The 18061-nt window shown below is 41.4% G+C and overlaps 1 protein-coding gene across 3 annotated transcripts in view; it reads left to right on the top strand.

The window, feature by feature from the left end:
- Positions 1–18061, top strand: part of NEK10 (NIMA related kinase 10) — a 133211-nt gene that overhangs the window by 48621 nt on the left and 66529 nt on the right. For all 3 annotated transcript variants that reach the window (XM_084902987.1, XM_084902986.1, XM_084902988.1), the window contains 11 exons: positions 1014–1153; positions 3394–3455; positions 4205–4282; positions 6422–6486; positions 8573–8675; positions 8760–8888; positions 9379–9516; positions 11825–11870; positions 14126–14247; positions 14380–14482; positions 17850–17925. In XM_084902987.1, the coding sequence (XP_084759113.1) occupies positions 1014–1153; positions 3394–3455; positions 4205–4282; positions 6422–6486; positions 8573–8675; positions 8760–8888; positions 9379–9516; positions 11825–11870; positions 14126–14247; positions 14380–14482; positions 17850–17925 (1062 nt within the window). The remainder of the gene's footprint in view (positions 1–1013; positions 1154–3393; positions 3456–4204; positions 4283–6421; positions 6487–8572; positions 8676–8759; positions 8889–9378; positions 9517–11824; positions 11871–14125; positions 14248–14379; positions 14483–17849; positions 17926–18061) is intronic.

Below are 18061 nucleotides of genomic sequence, written 5' to 3'. Positions count from 1 at the left end.
CCTCCTGGTCTATCATAGTTAGGCAATATTTCAGAGACAAAAACCTATCCTCTTACCACATAGCACTGAGTTTAACTCAAGGAACCATTTTTCCTCGTTGGCTCAAGTCATAAGAGAGAAAAGAGTTCTTTCACGTCTAACGAGGCATTTCTGTGGCGCAATGTTAGAATACTCTCCTGGGAAGATGAGAGATGTCAACACTTTTTCTATGTGAAATATGTCTCAGCGCTCTGGGAGAATTTATTACCTCACCTGGATAAACAATATCCTTTCAGAGCCCGTGCCTGCCCCTGAGCTGCCTCGAGCCGGTTCGAGGGGTGGAGGCTGCCAGGTTTTCTGCCGGCGTGAGTATGAACAGGTGGTGTTGCCAGGGCAGTTTCCAGGGCGCCGGTTCATACCCATTCACCTGAGGTCACCACTGGGCCCAGATGATGAGGGGGACTCCATCCACATTATCTTCAGGCACAGAAATCCGGGCAGAGTTGCTGTCAAAAACAAACAAATGGAAATATATGGTGCACATAGAACAAAAGGGATCAAAGCAGATAAAACACACCAAGACTCTATTATGGAAGATGTTACATCACACAAACAAAAGAACAAATGTTTTATTTTGTCAAAGAAGTTAAACAGCACAGGAAGTTTAGGAAATGAAATTAAAGACGAGAGGGGAGGATAATAGAAAGGGGAGGAGAGAGGTAGCGAGCTAGGAAAGAAGACAAAGATGGAATAAGCTACACAAAACTGCTAAATTCACTAGAAACTGGAAACAGGAAAAGGATGGGCAAGCTCCTCCTTTAGCCAGACCAATGGGGGTACAATGAGAATATGACTTAGAAGAGCAGTCCTCCTTCTCTCTTCTCCTTCCTCCTCCTCCTCCTTCCTTCCTTCTTCATCCTCCTCCTCCTCGCTCGCTCTCACTCTGTACAGAGATTTCTTCAGCAGGACTCAGAAAGCACTAACGAGGAAGGAGAGTTGGTAAGCTGACCTGTGCACTAACTTTTCCCTTCCAGAGACAGGAATTTTGTCTCTGACCGCTCTTCCATCGGGAGCCTGTCCAGTGCGAACGCGGCAGGCCGAATCCAGCAGCTCCATTTGTCAGAAGATCTGAGCCCTCGGGAAATACAGGAAAACACTTTCTCTCTCCAAGCAGGTATTTATAGCATATTATTATGTTTTGCTATTGGGCACTGTTTAATATTACATTGATTATTCTCTTTATTTTTAATTTATTATTGTTATTTTTTAAATCCTCACCCGAGGATATTTTTTTCATTGATTTTTAGAGAGAGTAGAAGAGAGAGGGAAAGACAGAGAGAAATATCAATGTGAGAGAAACACATCGATTGATTGCCTCCTGCATGAGCCTGGACCAGGGTCCAGGCCGGGGAGGAGGCTGAAACCAAGATATGTGCCCTTGACCAAAATCAAACCTGGACCCTCAGTCCACAAGCCAATGCTCTATCCACTGAGCCAAACTGGCTAGGGCTTATTATGCTTATTATTGTCTTTATAAAGTTAATATGACAGTATTAATTAGGCATGATTTGTAAGTTTTAAAAAAGTGAAATTAAATCCATCTGGGTGCCCGAAACTTGTTGGTACCAGTGTTGTACCAGTGTTGGACTCGCAGGTTCATGACACCACAAACTTTCCTCCCCCTTCCGCATCCTACACAAACCAAGAGGTCAACAGCAAGGTCAGGTGGAAAGAGAGCGGATGTGGGCTTTGTTACTGGGAAGGCTGGGTTAGGGAAGGCATCTTGGTCTGTCTGCTAGAGCTCAGGGCTCCCCCCTTAAGAGAGATTCTACAGCACCCACACCCACTCCGCTGGGAGCAAGGGGGTGCTGGCCTCACACCTCTGAGGTTCCTGAAGAGAAGAGAGAGGTGCTGCCAGTGTGGGATCTCCACACAGGAGCGGGAGCAGGAATGCAGGAAGTTTGGCACAACCCGGGACAGTGCTGTAGCCTGTGGCCTAAGTGCACGTGGCCTGTGTGGCAAGTGGGGCTACAGTGCTGCTGACCACGCCGGTGCCCTGCCGTGGCCCAGGAAGGGACAGAGGCACCGGGTGGGCAGCAGGAGGGCAGGCAGGCCCTGAGGGGAAGAGCAGACATGGGGGTGGGGATTTGAGGAAAAGAGGGGTAGGAGAAGGGTGGACTGCTTCCTACTCTGTCCTCCTGGATAACAGAGGAGCTTCCTCACGGGTGTCTGAGGCCAGGGAAACAGGGGCCCCTGCCTGAGCTGTCATTTCGGCTTCCTCTGAAAGGCCTCTGCATCAGGATAAAGACTCTTACCGAGAATTTCCTGTTTGAAGGCCCCCAGGATCAAATCCAGCTGAAACCAGAGCTCCTGGTCTCTTCAGGCCCCTCCCCAGAGTGGATGAGATTGATGGTGGCCAGGTCAGAAGGGCCATTACCCACATGCGGGATGAAAAGTTATTTCCTGGGAAACGGCCTTTGGGGGCAGGGCTTACCGGTGGATAGATATGTAATAGCTCACCGAGCTGTACACTTAAGATATGTCTGCTTTACAGAGCTCATTATATATCTCAATAAAACAAATAAAAAATGTAAAAACGTAAGGTCTTAGGAGTAGAGTCTGAGTTTTGGCTGCATCCCTTTGTTGGTCGTATGGTCTCTACAAGTTTCTTAACCTGCCCAGGCCTCACTTCTGCTCCTGTGAAATGGCGGTGGTGGTCACGGTGTCCGTGAGCATTATGTGAGCACAGATGTTTTCAGCACAGTGCAGGGCCAGCGCAAGGGCTCAGTAAGAGTGGCATCACCCCTTATAGATGCTCTGTGCTGCGGGATCCAGCACACCTCTGCCTGGACAGGGGCAGCTCGGAACAGAATGCCCCCAGAGGCTGCCATGTGGCTGCAAAGAGCTCCCAGTGTGAAGGGTGGTGCTCCGGCGTGGGACCTAATGCCTGGCAGGCTGGGCTCGGACCCCTGGCCCCTTCCACTTAATAGTTCTGTGGCCTAGGCCCATAACCTCGGTTTTCTCATTATAAAACTGGTAATCATCACACATACTCTGATTATAAGGGTCAGTTTGGATAATTTATTTAAAGAACTCATTTACTCAACCAGTGTGGACATATTTATTGAGCACCTGCTCAATGGCAGGCACATGTTGGCACTGGTGATTCCAGTGAGCCAGACAGATCCAGTCCCTGCCCCTTGGTGCACAGTAAGTGCTCACTAAAAGGCTTCTGTGGGCTGTACGTGGACACACATTACGTACAAAGGAGAGTGCCTTCTCCCGGAGCCGGGCTGAGGAAGATGTGTGGTCCAGGGCGGACTGCTAACAGATTCCCTGGAGTTAGATGGTGACATGCCTGTGCAGTCCTGCCGTCACAGCAGTGGGACCTGACCTTGGCCCTTCTCGTTCCAGCCTGCTGTGCTGCCCTCACCGAGCTGGTGCTCAACGACACCAATGCCCACCAGGTGGTGCAGGTACGTGCGCCACTGCCTTGGGAGGAGGTGGAGGGGGGGGGGGGGGGGAGAGAGACACACGAGTAGGGAGCTCCACAGGCTGGTCCAACTCTGTGTCCCAGAATGTAGCTTTGGGGATCCCATCACATGGTTTTAAAACCTTTTAATATGTCTTATTTAACTTGTAGAATTCCATTTTCTATTCTTGTCCTTCTTTTAACTTGCTTGGCTTAAAAAGAACAGAAGTTTAGAAAGATGTTAACTGTGCTTTCATGAATTATGCTCATTTTGTTCTTTTTCTTAGTTTTTAAACGTAAAAGTGTGTTTATTCACAATCCTTGACAATTACTCTTGTTTCTTTTATTTTTCTATAATAATTAACATGGATATATTTATTAAAAAACTATAAAAGGAGAAGTTACGTTTCATGATTAGATATTTAAAGGGCAGTGTATTACAGATTAAAAAGATATTTAAGTACCTTTTTATCCCCTACTCTAAAGTATTTCATAAAGTAATTAGATTGATATGCTTTACTATTTGTCATCTTTAAAGACCATTGAAGTTTTCAGGTTGTGGCTGTAGTCTTTGGAATGTGAAAGACACACTGACATTTTTAGTATTGTTCTGCCATATTGACCTGAAGTTCCCAGATTATACTAACTATAACATGGCACCAGTTTTAGGGATTGTTCAGCTGCTTCTTTATGCTTGTGTGTCACGGTGGCATTGTCCCTGGTCCCTGACAACATGTCCCTTTATTCTTCCAGGAGAATGGTGTGTATACCATAGCAAAATTGATTTTACCGAACAAACAAAAGAATGCAGCAAAAACTAATCTACTACAGGTAACAACCATCTCTGTTGCTCTTCAATATCAAGTTACTGAAATCTGGGGAAACCCTGATAATCTAATCTATGATTGTTTAGAATTTTTAGCTTCAGGCTGGTCCCTGCACTGACTGGGAGGGAAAATACCTGGTGAGGGAGGGAGGCTGGCGTGGAAGCAAATGCTGTTAAAGTAAAAGGCTTAACAGTGCTTTGCCTGCGGGAGGGATATGGTGACTTTATTTAGATATTTCTTTGCTTATCAGTTAGTTCTATTCTTTAAGAACATGTAGTGCTTGAGTAGCAGAAAATAATAAGTTGAAAAGCAAGCATGGACACAGTCACTACCATTGCACCTTTACAAAGGACAGCCTGTAAAGGGATCTCCATGGATGAGGAAAGACATGCCAGATGGATGCAGGGATATGAGCGGGCACCAATAGCATCTGCCACAGGGTGGAAGGGCGTCCACATGGAGGGAACAGTATGTGCAAAGTGTGGGAGCCTGACAGCTTCTAGTGCAGTGCTGAGGCTGCTCAGTGGGACTGAATGTGTGGTTTGGAGGAGAGGGTACTTCTGAAGGTGAGGCCTCATAGGTAAGATGGGTTCGTATTATGCGAGGTACTGTGTGCTTTTTAAATTATATATATATATATTTAAATTTTATATATATTATATTTATTATATATAATATATATTTATTATATAAATTTAAATATATATATATATATATATATATATATATATATATATATATATATATATATTTCAGAGAGAGAGGGAGAGAGATATTAAAAACATCAATGAGAGAGAATCATTGACCGGCTGATGCTTGCACACCCCACAATGGGGACTGAGTCTGCAACCCAGGCATGTGCCCTGACTGGAAACCATGACCTCCTGGTTCATAGGTCAACGCTCAACCAATGAGCCATGTGGCTGGACTCCTGTGTGCTTTTTTGAGGAGTGAGCATCAGGGGTCCTTGAAGACACCGCAATGATAAAGTCAGATTTTAAATAAAGCCTTTTTGGTAGCTGCAGCTCATCCTTTTTCCCCAAGCCATTTAGAAAAGTATGGAACCTCCTTTGCCTCCAATCTGACTTAAGAGCTATTTCCAAGAATGGCGGCCTCAGGGCCGGCAGCCACAGCTACGAAGGAGGACCCAGGGGTGTGGGACTGAATGTTCTCGATGCCTGCAGATGCACGGCCCTGGGCTGAGGACAATTGGTGTTTTGGGGGGAGTGACTGCTACCAGAGTTCCCTGGAGTTAGAATATGTATGTGACAAGCACAGACACAGGCAAATCCATCCTTTCGACAAGTTTTGTGAAACAGGAGTTTCAAAAAGTAACATTGATATGGCTTTGGAGGAACACGCGTGTTCTCCACTCTCTCTCAGTTGCCAGGACCCTCCCGGCTCCTGTGGGTCATTTTTCACCCGCCTGGCTTCCCTGGGCAACTGTGTGTGAGACCCTTCCACTGCATTCAGATCACTGATTTTCTGCAACGATTTCAGACTCAAACTCAGCAGAGCCCGATCACCCCAGGGGCAGCCTGTTGTGTAGATACAGACACAGGCTGGAGGCTGTCTTTTCATTTTCAAGCGCTGCCAAATGTCAGACGTTTCTCTTCCTCCATGCGGGTCTCACAGGCCTCTCTCTGACTGTTTACAGGAGTGGCTATAGATAGGTCTATTTGGGGAACGCCAAAGACTCTTTACTCAAGAGACCCATTTGTCAAGTCCAAGTCCAGCGTGCCCTCGGCTGATTCTGTGTGTCATCATGGCTAGTGTTTATTTTCTCACAGAAACCATGTAAATATTGAGGCATGCGTGGCAGGCTGGAAACCAAACCCCACCCCGGGCTCCCGGAGCTCCTTGCACGCTTGGTTTTCTCAGCGGAGGAATTTTCTTTTTTGCCCCTGTGCTCATTTGGTACTTTCTAGAAAGGAATGCATGCCAAGTCCCGAGTGAACCAAGGCCAAGATCCCCAGCATTTATGCGACATTAAGTGCTCTCTAAAAATAAGGGTTGGCTCCCACGTAGATGAGCCACACTCATAAAGCCACTTTCATGTTTACCTCCTGTAGTGGTAGCCTGAAAGGTTTTCTTTCATTTCTTGAGCTGCCTTTGGAGAATCACACGCCCTTGTCTTTTCCAGTGTTATGCCTTCAGAGCCTTAAGGTTTCTCTTCAGCATGGAAAGAAACAGGCCGCTCTTCAAAAGGTAGGAGCTCAAAAAATGTAAGCGACACCCCTCACCCCCCCAACACACACACACACCCCGGCTCCCAAGACTGAACTGTCCACATAGTTGACTTAGATGCAGACAGCAAGGGAAGATGAGTCAGAATGCAAAACCTGGGCCTCCAGACATGGGAGAATCCAGAGAGAAAACTGAGCTACCCCAGGGATATCATAACACTGAGAATGAACAAAATGATGAAGGAGCGTGAATCATGCTATCGGTATAACTCTTCTTTACAGAGAGGAAGGGAGAGGGATAGAGTTAGAAACATCAATCAGCTGCCTCCTGCACGCCCCCTACTGGGGATGTGCCTGCAACCAAAGTACATGCCCTTGACCGGAATCGAACCCGGGACCCGTTAGTCCACAGACCGATGCTTTATCCACTGAGCCAAACCGGTTTTGGCGGTATAACTCTTCTTAATGACATGTGGCTGCTATCGTTTTAGTTGCGCGCTCTCTCTCTCTCTCTCTCTCTTTCTCTCTCTCTCTCTCTCTCTCTCTCTCTCTCTCTCTCTCTTTTTAGACATGAACATTTTAAGTGGATGTCATTAAAATCTGTGTTTGGGTTAGCCCATTCATAAATGCCAGTGAGGTAGTTATTTCCTCTCGGAGAAAGAAGAGGATCTGTCTGGGTGTCTGCCGTAGGGAAGGGGGTTCATTGGAAGGGGAGGAGGCTGATGTTTTTGGGTCGGAGGCTGTGCTGGTGGGCATGACAGAAATCACCACTTTGAGAAGCAAACGCTGGTTCCCCACAGGCGTGGTCTGCATGCCGTTCAGCTGAGTAGGTCAGAGGCCCAAGATTTTACAGGAAGCTTATTGATAAGGCAGACTAGAAATAAAAGCTTGAGTTAATCCGATATTGTTCATTTAGAAGCATGGAGCGTTTTATATTGTTACTGTATTGCCATATGATGCTTGAATTTGGGTGGGGGGAGGAAAGGAAATTATTCGTTTATTAAAATCTTTAATTTCAAGGCCCCAAATTATCCATTTTGAGTGGACTTAAAGATTGTAATAAATCTAGCCAATACCTTGGAAATGATGGTAAATCTCTCAACTTTTCCCCTCATTTACCTGTATTTTTATTTTCATAAAATATGAAAAAATTAAGTTAATATTTACCTCCTAGGGCTCATATGAGGACTGAATCTAAGAGCATTTATGAAAGTGCCCAGTGCTCAATAAACACCCAGTAAACTTCCCTTTGTAACATGTTTAATACCTATACCCCCAAATATCTCACAAATAAGGTATTTCTACCATGTTTCCCCAAAAATAAGACATCCTCCGAAAATAAGACCTACTTACAGGTTTCCTTCTGAGTGAAATATAAGGCATCCCCCTAAAAATAAGGCCACCCTAGGCTCTGTCTCAGAATGCTATTGCTAAACATGAGAGATTTGGTCCACTGATTCTGAAAGAAATGGAGTCACAAGAAATTCACCAGGAAATTCAGGAATTAGATTGTTATGATGATGTTCCAGAAGATGATGACATGATTGTCATTGAATAAATGAGTAAATTCTTGATACTGTAGGATTCACAGTTTGTCTGGTTTGTGTTGACCACTACTGTACTACCATACCGTATACAGGTAATAAATTTCCTTTATTTTCATTTAACAATGTGTACCATATTCTTCTTCATGGAAAAATAAGACATCCCCTGAAAATAAGACCTACCGCATCTTTGGGAGCAAAAATTAATATAAGACACAGTCTTATTTTCGGGGAAACAGGGTATAATCTGTATAATATTTTTTTATTGTAGTAAAGAGCACATAAAATGAGATACACTGTCTTATGTAATGTTTAATTGTATATAATAATACAGTGCTGTTGACCATAGCAGAATGCTGTACAGCAGATCTCAAAACTTTCCATTGGTTTTTCTTACACTTATAAACTATGGCTATAGGTCACTTTTGTGAGGTAAGCTGGTATTTCCTCCCTCCTGGTCCATAACTTAAGGAAGTTACGTGTTTTTCATTAATCTGTGAATGAGCTTGATCCAACATGGAAGGAATGAGCAACAGTGCGCACGTGTGTGTTTTTCCCCTGTAGACTTTTTCCCACCGACTTGTTTGAGATCTTCATTGACATAGGACATTACGTGCGAGATATCAGTGCTTATGAAGAATTGGTCTCAAAGTTGAATTTATTAGTGGTAAGTCGTGAGTTTTAAATTTTGTGGTCAGGATGGAATTTATCAGAGCAACCCATTTTTTTTTTGTTTATTATTTTTGATTAGGAGGATGAACTGATGCAAATTGCTGAAAATATTGAAAGTATTAATCAGAATAAAGCTCCTTCGAAATATATAGGCAACTACGCCATTTTGGATCATCTTGGAAGTGGAGCTTTTGGCTGTGTTTACAAGGTGACTTTGCCCTTTCTTATGTCCCCAAGCACACACCATTACATCTCACTTGCACACCCACACTCAGCTGAGTTGGAACTCCCTCATTGAAAAGTAATGAAAAATAGTTATAAATGTTAGAAATATTGTTTTTGTCCATCATATAGTTGCATCAATGTTGTCTTATCTTAACTTGAAGAGAAAAGCCATCATTAATCTCTCATAAAAAATTGTCACAATGACTTGTCCCCAATGCATGGCACATTCTCTCCATTCTGTATTAATGTAGTAAAATCTTACGCAGTATTGCAGAATGACCCAGGAGATACCAGTTTTTGAGCTGAGCTTAGTGTAAATACAGAAAGAATTTGAAAGGTTCCAGGACTTATTTAAATGACTTGCTTTAATCATGTGACCTTATTAATGTATCTCTTTCCTCTCCTTTCTACCTCTACCTCTTTTTTTTTTTTTTTTTTTTTTTTTTTTTTTTTTTTTTTGTCTGTCTTGTTAGGTTAGGAAGCGTAGTGGTCAAAATCTCTTAGCAATGAAAGAAGTCAATTTACATAACCCAGCTTTCGGAAAGGATAAAAAAGATCGAGACAGCAGTGTGAAGAATATTGTTTCCGAATTAACCATAATTAAAGAGCAGGTAAATATTTTTTTTCTGTTTATGAATAAATAAACAAAATAAGTAAACTTCTTTTGCTATTCTTCTCCAGGCTCTTTAAGACCTACTGTTAAAAATAATTCATATTGCCGAAACCAGTTTGGCTCAGTGGTAGAGCGTCGGTCTGCGGACTGAAAGGTCTCAGATTCTATTCCGGTCAAGGGCATGTACGTTGGTTGCGGGCACATCCCTGGTAGGGGGTGTGCAGGAGGCGGCTGGTCGATGTTTCTCTCTCATTGACATTTCTGGCTCTCTATCCCTCTCCCTTCCTCTCTGTAAAAAAATCAATAAAATATATTTAAAAATAATAATTCATATTAAGGGGGTGATATTTCAGCCACATTTTTCCCCCCCTAAGGCTTGACATTGAGCCCTAGAAACATGTTCTGCAGTTTATATCAGGGGAAGGGGCGGGGGGGGGGGTGGGGAAGGTGCAGAACGTTAGAGTTTACCGCACAGAGTGATTCTTATATGAAAATTCCTTCTCTTTTCATTAGGAACATATCCATTTCTCTCTCCTTATATTGTACAATATTTGGTTACTTAGTTACATGCATCAGAATATGACTAAGAGTTCCCTTCCCTGACTTTTGTCAAGAGGAACCAAGCTGTTAACATTCCTCAAATATGGCTTATTAAGTCTAAAAATGTGGCTTTTCCAGATGGGCTGTTAGTTATTAGCATGAGCAGGATATTTTGACATAATGTAACACGTCAATTAACTATCATTATGAAGGCTTGTTTGGGGAGAAAGAATAAACATGCCAGCAGAGAACTGGGATTTTTTTTTTTGTGACCCAAGAGCGTGTGGGTTTCCTTTTCAGCTTTCCTTCCTTGTACATTCATTTCGGACGCTGTTCTTTTATAACATCCGTGGAGAGCCAGCCCCTACCTGCGCCTTGTTCTCCACTTGTTACATTTGCACAGCATCTGTGCGGGGACATAGTGATCACCATGAATAAAATGATCTTTATGCATCGACATTTTCAGCTTTACTCCAATTTGTAAATTATAGTAAATATTACCATAAGTAGCTTACTTATAACTGACCTTTATATAGTAATACTTTGCTCACGCTAAGGATAGCCTCGCCCTGTGGTCGGCAAACTGCGGCTCGCGAGCCACACGTGGCTCTTTGGCCCCTTGAGTGTGGCTCTTCCACAAAATACCACGGCCTGGGCGTCTATTTTGAAGAAGTGGCGTTAGAAGAAGCTTAAGTTTAAAAAATTAGGCTCTCAAAAGAAATTTCAATCGCTATACTGTTGATATTTGGCTCTGTTGACTAATGAGTTTGCCGACCGCTGGCCTAGCCTTCAGCAGTGCGCTGTCTCATTATAACACAGGCTGCGATGTGGCTTCTGCCCTAAGCTGATCCAGTATCTCCACTGGAACTGAAGTCTGGCGGAGTCCTGGCCAGTGAGCTTGGTCTAAAATATGGTTCTGGTTGCTTACCTGGATTCAGATTGTTTAAAACTTGCTGGGGGCTTTGCTAGTTGGTGAGGTAGACTATTTGTTTTAGTCCATTTCCTAAGAAAAGAAAGTATCATGGTCAAGAAAGGAGTTTTTGTCAATTGTTATAATTTCAGCAGAGTTAATAAATCTCATTTCCGTTTCCTACTAATCATTTTGGAGAGCATAAAAGGCACAGATGGTGTAAATAGACACAAACAGTGAAGGTACATACCTAAGCGGTGAAGAGAGGTAAAGAGCAATGAGGTCTGTACCCAACATGAATTGCTTCATTTTTGTTTTCTCCCTCTGCATTCTGTGTGTGGTGTTGGGCCTGGAACTTGGAGGAACTCGGTGCCATAATTTTTAAGGTTCTTTCTAGTTCCACAGTTCTCTGTTTTAGTTTAATTAAAGTGAAAAGCACAACCGGTATTTACTTCTATTTGATAAGACTATAGGAGATTGCTATTTCAGATTAGTTTGATAAGTAGCAAATAAAAAGAATCATGAACAAATCTGAATTAATGATAACTTTTTCCCCTTTTTATTGAACTTATTGGGGTGACACTGGTAAAAAAAATGATACAAATTTCAGGTGCACAGTTCTACAACACATCATCTCTACACAGTATTGTGGGTTCCCCACCCCAAGTCAAGTCTCCTTCCATCACCATTTACTCCCCATACCCTCCTCTTCATCTCCCACCCCATTAGGAACTTAAAATGCTCAGTTTTAGAAACAAAAATAAACACAACACTTTCTTTGATGTTTTCAAATATGAAGTATGTAAAAAGTTTGTATTTTGAAGTAGTGTAATGTTTGTTATTTATTTTCTTGCAGCTTTATCATCCCAATGTTGTACGCTATTACAAAACATTTCTGGAAAGTAAGTACGAATTTTCATGACATTTCCCAATTAAGGGAAAATATCTTTGTTACATATTTGCATATTAGAATGTAAAAAAAAAATAAGCTCAATCACCTACTTACTTTACTTTCTTTGCTGTTTATATGACAGTCGACAATCTTGTGCATCACTTTCTTGATGAGCAGAACAGTGATGTAATCAGGGACCTAAACAGTTATATATAAAATACCTAGACTCTCACCTGGGAGACACTGAATGAATAAGCCAACATAGCTATTACAGCTATTTTCATACACATAAAAATCACTTCAGATCTATAAAGAAGAAACTTAAGGATAGTGACTTTCTTAATAAAAAAAAATTGAAAGTTGTTCTTATTGAATTAGATAACATTTCCACCTCCAAAATAAATTGGAAGTGGGCTGGCTTTGATTCTTTTCTTTTTTTCTTTATTGATTAAGATAGTACATATGTGTCCTTATCCCCGCATAGCCTTCCTATCCCTCTGCACTCTTGCCCTCACCCGCCTGGTGTCTGTGTCCATCGCTTAGGCTTATATGCATGCATACGCTCCCTTTGGTTGATCTCTTTCCCTTACCCCCACCCTCCCCTACCTTCCCTCTGAGGGTCTGATTTCTTTTACTTGAAGTTCAATTAACTGCCACAAGGTGGCGATGGAGCCCTGACTGATGCTGCAGGCAAGCAGGCTCTTTCCGCAAGGTTGATGTTGAGATCCATCCAGTCAATTTTCAAAACAGCATAGGACCTCTGGCTGCAGTAATATAAGTATTGATAAACCTTCATACATAACACGTGAGCTTTCAGAGTAAACCTCCATTTGAAGGAAGATTTATGAAATATAAGGCAACGATTGGGGCCTCCGCGCTGCCTCTTCATAGTTGCTGTCGAGTACTGTGACATATTATGTTTTTACCCATCTCCCTCCCCCTAGGAACTCAGTGCTGGAATTCTCCAGTAAATCCTGCACCCTTGACTGTTTGTTCTTGATATTAGAATAATTTCCTATGATTTAGTGCATATCCAGTCACACAGAGCTCTAGATTGGCTCTGAACTTGTATTGAAGTGGCTCAACGTGTTCTACTTAAGAATACAACAACACAGAGTGTTTTTTGCAACCTAACTTCCTCCAAGAAGAATTGGAAGTGGTTAAAAAATACATAAATACATAGAATGTGATAAAACAGAGCAGAAAACTGTGATAAAAGGAAATAAAATGTGAGAAAATGAAGAATAAAGCTAGAGGTAAGGCTAGTACATATAAAAATATTTCTTGAGATTATGAAAAATTGAAAACAATATGAATGTCTATCCTTGGGAGAATGATTAAATAAATTATGATCCAACTGTATTGTGGAGTAACAATGTAACCAACAGGACAAATGGGATGGATCTATGTATACTGACACATAACAAAACACTGCAAGTTACAAACCACGTCTAATATGATTTGATTTTTGTAACTATTGTGTACATGTGTATTCTACTGGTATATAAATCCCAAACATCACAGAAGATACACAGCGCATTCCACTGTGCATAGTTTCATATTGGTTTTGAAGGAGGAAGTAGATTTTTCTCCTGTTTCCTGGCATCCACAGCAGACAGAGGAACACAGTTAGCTGTGAGGTGTTCAGTGTCCATCAGGTAAACCCTGGGGATGCGCAGTTTCCTGTGCTCTTAAGGGGCACCACAGAAATTTCTATCCTGGGTGGTATTTCAATTCTGTCCTTTGTTACAAGGCCCTGGTATGGTTTCATTGTAAAAGTCAGAAAGGTAACCATATGAGACTACAAATAATGCAGTGTACAATGCAGTTTTCTGAGTGGCTGGCTTGATTTGAGGATAAATATTAGCCTATTGAGATGAAGTGGGTTTACACATTCTTCAGGGAATCCTCCATGACTTGGGCTCATCAGCTCCTTCTCTTTGGTGCCTCCCAACCATTCCATGTCATGGTGTACACAGCAAATGAGAGTAGTGGCCTGTGTAACCTAATGCTAGGAGGTTCCTGTAGTGGGAGAGAGGGTTGCTGGGCTCCAGTTGTCCCAAGACCCATCTCTTCCCACTCTCTCACCCCCTGGGGCTGAGTAGATTCATATCTTAAGGCATCTCTAACTCTTCAGCGCTGCACACCTATTCGGAAACTCAGATTCTAATTCCTAAGTGTTTCCAACATATCTTTATTGAGCTTAAATTTCTATTGTCTTTTTCTTGTTTTTTTTTTCTTTTTCTTTTTTCTTTCTTTCTATAGATGACAGGTTGTATATAGTTATGGAGCTTATAGAAGGAGCCCCTCTTGGAGAGCATTTCAGTTCTTTGAAGGAAAAACAACTTCATTTTACTGAAGAAAGACTATGGAAAATATTTATTCAGGTACACTTATTTTCATTAATTTTTTCTGTAAAACGGTGAAGATACGAGCTAATGTTTTAGAGCCTCGTGTAGTGTTTGTCAGTGGTTATATGTATATTTGGGGAAATAAAATTGCGTCTTTGCTGTTTCAAGCTGTGCTTAGCTCTTCGGTACTTGCACAAGGAGAAGAGAATCGTCCACAGAGATGTGACGCCAAACAACATCATGCTGGGGGATAAGGACAAAGTGACAGTGAGTAAGTACAAATGTCCTAAACATTTTCGTTTCAGAATTCCTGAATTTTATTCTGGGGCAGAGCTGTCCAATGGAACTGAACGTGCTGATGGGAATGTTCTATATCAGCACCATCCAATAGAACAGCCACTAGCCACAGGTGACTGTTGGTCACTTGAAATGTGGCTAATGTGACTGAGGATGTTAATCTGAAATTCGCTTAAACGTTAAGTTGAGCATCCCTATGTGACTAGTAGCTACTGTTGAGTTGAATATTGCCCGCATGAGAGCATAAAGTGCCCTTAGGATTTATGAGAATTTAACTCCCAAACCAATGGTCTCTAGGTATTTTCTTTCTGTAGAACGTCACTTCATCAACACAAGCTTTTATGACCAGCATGTGAGCATGTTATTTTAAACGGTTTTAACATGGTCTGTATCATACAGGTAACCAATGTATTGTATCAATACTTATCAAGGGCTATGAAAAAATCCAGCCATTTATAATTTCAACATCAGTTTTTACCAAAGTATTTTCAACTGTAGCAAGTAGGCCTCATGTTGGCTAACATTTTACAAATGAGAAAATTATTTCCCCCCAACAGTTGGTTAATTCTTAATCATAACTTTTTAATGCTTTAATGATATATTAGCTTTTTCCTGCCTTTCTTTACTCATGAGTACTTGTGTTACTCTTATGCACTATTAATGGGGAGCCATCTCTAAATCAGAACTCTATATGTTTTTATCATGACATCCTATCAGTAAAACATGTTTTGTTTTTTTTAAATAATATGCTGCCGTTATATGTAGGCTTGTTTATAAATTCTGTACATATATCACGATGTAATTATTCTATAGTACGATTGATATAAGTATGAACATTCAAATTTATTTATTTTTAAGAGGAATTACAGTTAAGTTAAAATTATACAGCATTAGCCAAAACCGGTTTGGCTCAGTGGGTAGAGTGTCGGTCTGCGGACTGAAAGGTCCCAGGTTCGATTCCGGTCAAGGGTATGTACCTTGGTTGTGGGCACATCCCCAGTAGGGGGTGTGCAGGAGGCGGCTGGTCGATGTTTCTCTCTCATCGACGTTCCTAGCTCTCTATCCCTATCCCTTCCTCTCTGTGGAAAATCAATAAAAATATTTTTTTAAAAATTATACAGCATTAATTTGAAAGCAGATATATAAAATTCCCACATTTGGTGAGATTTAAATAAAGCTGCAATTCATAGAGCCTATAAAAATAGTTTTTGTGTGTGTATATGTGTGTGTAAGCATGTCACCACTAAGGGGCAGCCTTGTCATATTTTATTTTTCTCTTTTCTGTGATAGAAGGTTTATTTGCTCCCAGAAAAGAAGCACAGAATTGCCAAATGATATTTAAGATGCATGAGACAAAATGTATTAAAACTTTGACCAGAAAAAAATAACTTTAGGAAACTGAAAAATTTCCTTTTTTCCCTCTTTTCACTCACTGTAGGTGAATTAGATGTTTTAAGATGAAGGTTAGTTTGCAGTTATTTATAGTACCATGCTGCCTGGATTTTGCCTTCATGAAGCAGCAGAGTACCAGCATATTTAGATGTGCATAATTTTATAAATGGTAGCTAATTTTAATATCTAAATATATTTCCACGTAGGAGACTGTATCTTTTAAAAAAAATTATTGATTGATTAAGGTATCACATATTTGTCCTCATCCCCCCATTCCCATCCCAAACCCCTCCCCACTCATGCCCTCACACCCCGCTGTTGTCCGTGACCACTGGTTAGGCTTATATGCATGCACACAAGTCCTTTGGTTGATCTCTCCAAGACTGTATCTTTTTTAAAAAAAAATCCTCACCTGAGAATATATTTACTGATTTGAGAGAGAGAATGAGTGAGAGAGAGAGAGAGAGAGAGAGAGAAACAGAGAGAGACAGAGAGAGATAGACATCGATATGAGAGAGAAATTTCGATTGGTTGCCTCTAGTTTGTGCCCTGACTGGGGATCGAACCTGCAACCTAGATATGTGCCCTGACTTGGAATTGAACCCACAACCTTTTGGTGGATGGGAGGATGCTACAATCAACTGAGCCACCCGGTCAGGGCAGAAGACAGTATCTTTTAAGTCCTCTTTTCTTTTTTAATATATTTTTATTGATTTTTTACAGAGAGGAAGGGAGAGAGATAGAGAGCTAGAAACGTCGATGAGAGAGAAACACTGACCAGCTGCCTCTTGCACACCCCCTACCGAGGATGTGCCCGCAACCAATGGACATGCCCCTGACCGGAATCGAACCCGGGACCTTTCAGTCCGCAGACGGACACTCTACTACTGAGCCAAACCGGTTTCGGCTTAAGTCATCTTTTAATCACTTGTTGCCATGAAACGTGTCCGGGTCTTGTCACTGCACTTATTGCACCCCTGCACGTGACGCAGACCCTGACTCAGTGGCACATTGGGCTCAGGGTAGTCAGAGTTGGCCCCAAATGCTGCCACCTGCCAAGTAAGATCCACCTTGCCCTAAGCTGTTGAGTGGTTTTAAAAAAAAGAATCTGTAGGTGACTTGAAAAGTTCATCAAGTGCTAATATTAAATATAAATATTTGGTGTTCTAAGTTGAAGATCAGAATTATTTGGTGATGTATAAATATTTTGAGATGATTCTGAATATCATATTTACTGTGATTTAGTACGAATAGATGCCATTTAGTTTCATGTTTTTAGATCTTCATGGTGGTTATTTAGGTTTACCTTTTTTTTTTTTTTTAAAAAAAATGTATATTTTCATTGATTTCAGAGAGGAAGGAGGAGGGAGAGAGAGATAGAAAACATTAATGATGAGATAATCATTGGTCGGCTATCTCCTGCACACCCACTGCTGTGGATTGAAACCGCATCCCGGGCATGTGCCCTGATTGGGACTCCACTCGTGACCTCCTGGTTCATAGGTTGACTGACCTTTAATCACTGAGTCACAGCGGCCAGGCAGGCTTACCTTATTTTTAATTTTTATTTATTTTTTTGTCCAGGTGAGGTCATGACTGCCATATGCCAAAATATTAGATTAATTCTATTAAGTTGAAATTATAAAAGGTAATTTGAAATGTGAAACAGGAAGTTCAGTTAGTACTTTGTCCTGTGTTTCAGTTAGCAAGGCTTACTTTAGTATTTTTTAAAATGATAAACCTCATGTCAAAATACATAGCATAATGGAATATTGTATGTATGCCATTCATTAAGGCTGGTGGTGGTGTGGAAGATTGATACGTGGGGCATTCTGTAGAAGGTTGTGAACTGTAATAACTATTATACATAATCTCAAAGTCTAAGGAAAGATGCTAATTCTGGGGGGGGAGGGGGAAATGCTAACGTTGTTTTGTTTTGTGAATTGTAGCTGACTTTGGCCTAGCAAAGCAAAAACAAGAGAACAGTAAACTCACATCTGTTGTTGGAACAATCCTGTATTCCTGGTAAGTACAATTATTTCATGGCTCTCAGACATCAGACTTAACTAGTTTGGGCTTTCATTTTTCTTGGATCATAAAGGAAAGACAACTTTAGGAAAAGAAGCTTATTTAGTAAGTTTTCTCCAATTACCCAAGTAAT

Source organism: Pipistrellus hanaki (genome assembly GCF_964339955.1).
Source record: "Pipistrellus hanaki genome assembly, chromosome: 13".
NCBI classification, from domain to species: domain Eukaryota; kingdom Metazoa; phylum Chordata; class Mammalia; order Chiroptera; family Vespertilionidae; genus Pipistrellus; species Pipistrellus hanaki.
This window is presented reverse-complemented; position numbering and strand designations above follow the sequence as displayed.